The 6,776-nt window shown below is 40.6% G+C and overlaps 1 protein-coding gene across 3 annotated transcripts; it reads right to left on the bottom strand.

The window, feature by feature from the left end:
- Positions 1–1,273: 1,273 nt before the first annotated feature.
- LOC141835244 (ubiquitin C-terminal hydrolase 13-like) lies at positions 1,274–6,317 on the bottom strand. 3 transcript variants are annotated; one of them, XM_074722674.1, is made up of 7 exons: positions 6,239–6,317; positions 5,581–5,897; positions 5,323–5,409; positions 4,759–4,875; positions 4,465–4,539; positions 4,316–4,402; positions 1,274–1,558 (listed from the first exon to the last, which is right to left on the bottom strand). In XM_074722674.1, exons 2-7 carry the CDS (start codon positions 5,728–5,730, stop codon positions 1,427–1,429), a joined length of 648 nt encoding a protein of 215 aa, XP_074578775.1. In that variant the 5' UTR covers positions 5,731–5,897; positions 6,239–6,317; the 3' UTR covers positions 1,274–1,426. The 3 variants fall into 3 exon arrangements, with proteins under 3 accessions (XP_074578775.1, XP_074578776.1, XP_074578777.1); XM_074722675.1 differs by lacking the exon at positions 6,239–6,317 and adding an exon at positions 6,034–6,082; XM_074722676.1 differs by lacking the exon at positions 1,274–1,558 and adding an exon at positions 3,854–4,200.
- Positions 6,318–6,776: the final 459 nt, after the last annotated feature.

Here is a 6,776-nt window from a genome sequence, read left to right on the forward strand (position 1 = left end):
CATTACAACATTTAGTTCATGTGCACATGAGTCGAACAACCAACACAAGCCCTACACAATCATCAACATCTTATCATTCTACACAACCTAAGCATTTGATACAACAATAGATGAGGAAGTTTATTACATATCCTACTCAACCAAACAAATTCCATTCTTTCTTACCATTTCAGTAATCGAATTTACAACATATGGCAATTTGCAACCGGTTACAACCCTTCCCAACAACTCATTGATAACACAAGTTCCCATTTTGTACCATGGTTTTTCACAACACTTAGTTCATGTGCAACAAACTAACAACAACCATTCAAACACAAACAACCAAATAAACCTTCAATTCACAAACTTCATGCATTCACATAATTCAACATAATTCACCGAAACCCAACCAACTTCTTATTATCAGAACCAATCAACACACAACAATGAATAAGGTTAGAATTAGTGTTACAAATTAGAATTAGAGTTAGGAATTAGAGTTAAGATTAATGCTAGGAATTAGGGTTAGAAATTAGAGCATATTTATAAATTTACAGTGTATTCGAGGGTTTTGATTATAACAGCTAACAACAAAAGGAAAAATAAAGAGCGCAAGATTAGGGAAAATACTAGGGTTCCTTCCCTCTTCCAATTGGCACAAAATAGAAGAACTTCACAACTCCGGTTGAATCAAGCCACGGGACAACGAACTTGCTGGAGAAATCACTCACAATAGGCACGAACGGAGGGACGAAGGCTCGGATCCTCAGACGCTACCCCAATGACCTGCTGAAATCACAGACAACTCATCAGAAATAGTAATGAAATGCAACCCTTACCTTGCCCTTCTCCGGGGACGACGGCTTCGAAGACGACGGGGATCCTTTGCTGAAATCACAGACAAAGTCTGGTGGGTTCCCCACTGAAATCACAGACGAGGACCGACAATCTCCGGCGCTTCTGGGAATGCGAAAGATCGGGCTATCGCCGGCCGTCATTGCTGGAGAAATCACTCACAACAACAGGGTACAACGACAAATGAAGAACCTCCTCTTCGTGAGCTCCTAGCGAGGAATCTTGCAGCGGCGTCGGCTCTCTTCAATCGGAAGTCGCTGCCCTTGCTTTGCGCTGATTGGAAGGTGGAAAGGGGAGGCTCGGCGGCGAAGAACAGAAGAACACAGGAAAGAGTCGCGGATGAGGAGAAGCTACAGTGGCCGCGTGAAAAACAATAGTGAGCCTCCATTTGTGCGTGAACCTGCGGAAACCTTTTAACCCTGAGCTTCAACCGGCGCTCCTTGAAACTGAACCGGATGAAGCTTTTAACCTAATGAACCGGCGCAGCTTTTGATTTGAACCGACTGTTGAATTTGGAATTGAACCGTGTGTTGAACCGATTTGATTGAAATTGGGCTTAATAGAACTAGGCTTCAATCTGAATTTGGGCTTATTGGATATGGGCTTCAATGGGACTTATTGAATTGAGCTGGTTGAGCAAAATCTGCATCTGATTTGAACCCGACTCGAACCAGAATTGATTTTTCTTCAAATTGGACCTCCAAATTTTATTATCTTCATCCTAATTTCTTGCAAGATAACATACAATAAAAATTAATATCCATAAATTCCTCAATTTAATAAGAAAATAGAATGAGAGACAAAATTAATCCAAGATTAAGAATTAACCCAAAAATCTAATTTATTGACAAGAAATAAGATTAAAAATAGCTCAATCTAACCCCAATTAATCCGGTCAAAATGCTATTTATCATTAAGTCAAAGACAAAAGTCAAGGCACTAAAAGAAGCACTTAGGACCACTAAGAATAGTGTGTGTGACCATGATGATTTGCGTGAGGAAAATGATAAACTAAAAATTGAAGTTGTTGATCTAAAGAAATACTTAGAAAAATTCACACTAGGATCTAAAAATCTTGATATGATTCTAAACAGTCAAAGGGTAGTGTACAACAAGACAGGATTAGGTTATAGACCTAAGGAAGTCTCTTATATCTCTCTAGTAGGAAGGCAAGGGTCAACTAGTCAACAAACACCAAGGGCAAAACTAGACTAGCTTGGGTCCCTAAAAGGTATTTAGAAAATATTAGTGAATCTAATTTTTTGGTACCTAAAAATGACATATTTTATGTTGTTTTGGTGAGAGAGAAGAAGGACACAAACATGTGGATTATGGACAGCAGGTGTTCAAGCCACATGACGGGGGATGTAAGTAAATTTACAAAATTAAAATACATGAAGAAAGAAAAGTGTAGGATCGAGAATGCGCTAGAGGGGGGGTGAATAGCGCGTTCGGCGTTCGTTGAAAATCATTCGAAACTGAAATTAAACTAAGCAGCGGAATATTAAAAACACACAAAGAGGACAGCGGGATTTACTTGGTTCCCAACCCCTAGGGTCAGTACGTCCAAGGCCTATGCACAGCAGCGTCCGTCCACTATCGGTCTCCTTCCCAAACTTTGTTCGGAGGTGGAGAAAACCCGTCTTACAATCCAATAATAATAAAGACAATTATTAATAAAATGAGTGCAGTGATAAAAAGATAGAACCAAAAGTGCGGCCGGATCTGAGAGGTCCTGAGCGCCAAACACTCCTCCTGGACCTTCCCCGGCGGCAGTAGTCTGGTCCCATTCGCGTTTGGTAGCAGCACTTGTGAAAATAGAGGCTTGGAATGGTTGTCCTTTGGCTGCTGGTCGAAGGCTGCTTATATAGGATGTCTGAGTCGACTCAACTGTTCATTGAGTCGACTCACTTCTGAGTCAGATTCCAAATCTGCAGCCGCTTGCCAAGTTTGCGAAGCTTTGAGTCAACTCGAGTCCCATCTGAGTTGACTCCAGTCCGACGTGGCAGATTCCTTTGCAAATTTCTCCGCGGTTGCCTTTTCTCTAGCTGCGGTTGCCTTTTCTCCGTCTGAGTCGACTCTGATCATCTTTGGGTCGACTCCAGTATCAGGTCGACTCAGAAACATCTCTAGTCGACTCCAGTATCAGGTCGACTCAGGTACCAATTGAATCGACTCAACTCGGTTCAGCTGACTTTGTTTGTTTCTCCTTTGCTATTCCTTCTTGCTTCCATTCCCTGGTTCCTGCAAGATAAGCATACAAACAAACAAGGCAGCTTAAACCTTATATGTGGGTCTAACTTCAGATTTCTACCGAAATCCTGGGTTAGTCTAACCCACTCCCCTCGGGAGACGTTTTGCCACCAAGTTACCTAGACTTGTGGACTTTATGCTTAGCCAAGGTCCCTGGCCCCCAGGACTTTTTGCTGCGACTCGGTCCTTCTCGACCAGCCCAGACTTCTGCTGCGACACGATCCTTCCTGATCTGCCCAGACTTCTACTGTGACTCAATCCTCTCTGACTACACTACAACAAAATTTACTTTCCGCAGCGCGCAAATAAGCTATCCGCAGCGCACATTGTATGCTGCATAACCCCAAGCTGTTGAAAGTTATAATACATCCGTAACGCGCATAGCATGCGTTGTGGAAAATTGCATCCGCAGCGCGCAGGCGCGCGCTGCGGAAAATTGCATCCGCAGCACGCGGACGCGCATTGTAGATGCAATTTTTTGCAGCGCGCGGCCGCGTGCTGCGAATGCAATTTTCCGCAGCGCATGCCCCGCGCGCTGCGGATAGTTATATTTTTAAAGTACAATATGTCTATATATACAAATATAATACAAATATAAATAATTATAACCTGCTCGAAACTTTAACATTTATAATCCACCGTACAAATATCACATACAAATATCAAATAAAATCACATTCACAATTACCATAATCATAGCTCAAACAATGTGTATATATATTAAAGATAATCATCTACATAGATAAAATAATCCAAACTCTTATGTACTAAGTTACACTGAACCAAAGATAAACAAAATCTACCAAGGTTTGATGGAACAAAACCCACCAAGCCATAATAAAATGAGAGCGAGGCATTACAAGAACTCCAGATTGAGAGACGAATCTCCCATGTTTTACCTCCGAGATGGCAGTGACACTCGAGACACCAAAAATATTTTGGTGTAAAATCGTCTTCATTCTATTTCACCTTGCTGCTTTTATTTTAAGAATATACAATTCATTCTCCCTACTCACGAGTTGGTGAAGTAACAGCATGTGATGCCATGGGAGGACATCCAGTCAACTTTCAATTATAAATTTTCACTGATTTCTCAAATGTGTGACGGTTCTGCATGTGAATACAGTCCTTAATAAATAAAGTCAAAATGAACAAAGCCCGATGAAATTTAACCCAAAAAAAGTTGAAAGGTCGATATTGAGTTTGGATAGAAAGGGTAACACACCTGATTAGTTGTATAAGCTCTTTTTGGAGCAGTGTCTGAATGCTCTAAACCAAGATACTGCTCCCAAGCTCCATAAATATCTCTTCTCTGCACCAGTTTAATTGTGTTATAGAGTGACAACATAAGAAGAAACACCAAAATAATCATACCTGAAACCTATTGGACACTACGTCTGAATCTTGAAGGTATTCAGGGCGACCAAGTGATATAAAAGCAATTTTCCACTGATTGAACAAAAGAATCATGTGAGATTCAACGATATAACTGAATCAAAAATCAAAACAGAATATAAGCAAACTTGGAAACAGCTAGGTAGGAAATCATGATTTTTACAAAGCTAAATATCTACATCACACAATGCATTTTAACAATTTATTTATTAGGTCCGCATAAAAAAAGGAAGTTAAATTAACATTGAATCATTAAAGTATCAAGAAAAGTACCTTTGAAAACTCTTCATCTGGAACTTGCAGTTTCTTCTGAATGCGTATCTTGACATCGGCTAAAGCCTCACCTTCCTTAATAACTAAGAAGAAAGGCTCTCCAAAATTCTGAACTTGCTGTATATAAACAAGAAATGTGATTGGATGAAATTCTTAGAAAAAATTATCTTCACATGAGTATACAGAGAGGTAAGAAATAATCATGGGTCTGTATAACTAACATAATCAGCCACTATTTTGGAGCAAACTGAATGTCTTTATGGTATAATAAACCAAATGGAAATCTGTATGTATATTGAATTGGAAGTAGGAAAACTTAGATTTCACAGATAATAACAATAACCTTCATGAACTAAGCTATCAATGCACACAGAAAGGGTGCAGATATTCATAAAAGGCAATTCGAGTAAGAAATAGTTAGAATATGTGAGATCTTTATCAAAAGATACAAGGCATGACAAGGATAGAGGCAACACAAATTAATTTCTTTGTCACATGGATGAGGAAAACTTGGAAGCTTTATCTAAAAGAAAAAATAGGACAAGTCAAACACATTATACTTGCCATTTGGTTCTGATTAGGATCTCTAGTAAAATGGTAAACATGAATCAAGCGATCATGAGGACCAAGGTTTTTCTCTTCTTCTGGAATCTGCAAGGAGAGTAACCAATCATTCATAAGATACTATAAAGCATAATATATGAGGCAAAATAAGGCTAATTTGATTCAGAAGGAAAGGTCTGCTAACAAAGATGAAACAATACAATAGAGCATGTAAATAATAATATTTCAAATACAACCCCAGTACTAATGGAAACCCACCTCCTCGGCACGTAAAGTCCAGTATTGATCATTGATGTTCTCAATCTTCTCACCAGGTGGAAAGATATGTGCAAAAAATAGCAGGTGGCTCGAAAGAATTTTGAAGTATCTGTTAATGACAAATATATGCTTGACAAAGGAATTGCACATCTCATAAATGTTGCCCACAATGAAAATATGGGAGATATTTCATCAGAAAGGCCAGGACATGATCCATTGCATGCTAGCTGAATATGAAGATCAATTGCAGATTGGTCTCAGATTGGATGAAGTAGTAGAACAATTGCACATCATTAGCCTCATCCACGTTCACATACCTAAGAATAAAACACAAACAAACAACAATAAATTATGAATAACTGATAGTTACAGTTCTTTTAAATATATTTTCTCAAAAATAATAACACGAAATGCATAAAATTGTTGAGTCACATAGGGCAGAGACACAGCAACCTAGGAGCATCTTTCAAACTTTGATCAATCTAGGCTGAACCTCAAGCCACCTTGAAATATCAAGTAGGGACTGAGCAATTCCGTTATGCATAAATTACATCTTGAAATACAACAAGGCAAATCGTAAAATACAACATGGCAAACCTTAAAATACATCTTAACCCTAAAATCAACAAATTAACGGATCCTAAAATCCTAAATTTACCTGCAGCTGCAACGTGCAGAAGGAGACTAGGAGACTGCCGGCGCCTGGAGGAAATCCTAAAATCCTAAAATCTTAACCCCGACACCTGGAGGAGGACGATGGACGGCCGGCGGGAGGCACGCGGGGGGAGTGACCGCGGGCGGTCGAGAGCGGCCGGCGGGAGGCACGCGGGGGGAGTGACCGCGGGCGGTCGAGAGCGGCCGGACCGAGCGCGGGCGAAACGCCATCGGGGGGGCCGAGCGCGGGCGAAACAGGCCGTCGGGGGGATCGCGGGCAGGCGAGCGCAGGCGGCCGAGCGCGGGCAGGCGAGCGCGGGCGGGCGAACGCGTGCGGCGGAGCTCTGCGATCGCCGTCGGGTGGGGATGTTGTGAAAAGGCGGAAAACTTAAGGAGAAATTGCAGGAGAAAAATGCCGAAAAATTTAGGGATCCTAAGGCTAAACAGAGGACGGTAAACAGCGAAGTTTACGGGAGAAAAAATATCGAAAAAATTTAAAGAAAAAAATTAAAATTTTATAAATAATATTTTTTTATATTTTT

The sequence above is a fragment of the Curcuma longa genome, chromosome 9, assembly GCF_044706935.1.
Source record: "Curcuma longa cultivar G26 ecotype Majalengka, Jawa Barat chromosome 9, ITB_CL_G26_1.1, whole genome shotgun sequence".
Taxonomy (NCBI): Eukaryota; Viridiplantae; Streptophyta; class Magnoliopsida; order Zingiberales; family Zingiberaceae; genus Curcuma; species Curcuma longa.

Bases quoted from the DNA above. Each gene is read 5' to 3' on its own strand.
- LOC141835244 (XM_074722674.1), bottom strand. From the start codon at position 5,730: ATGTGCAATTCCTTTGTCAAGCATATATTTGTCATTAACAGATACTTC. The intron at 5,410-5,580 runs GTGGGTTTCCAT...CTCTCCTTGCAG, and splicing joins GGACTTTACGTGCCGAGGAG to ATTCCAGAAGAAGAGAAAAA. The intron at 4,876-5,322 runs GCAAGTATAATG...GTTTATATACAG, and splicing joins ATCCTAATCAGAACCAAATG to CAAGTTCAGAATTTTGGAGA.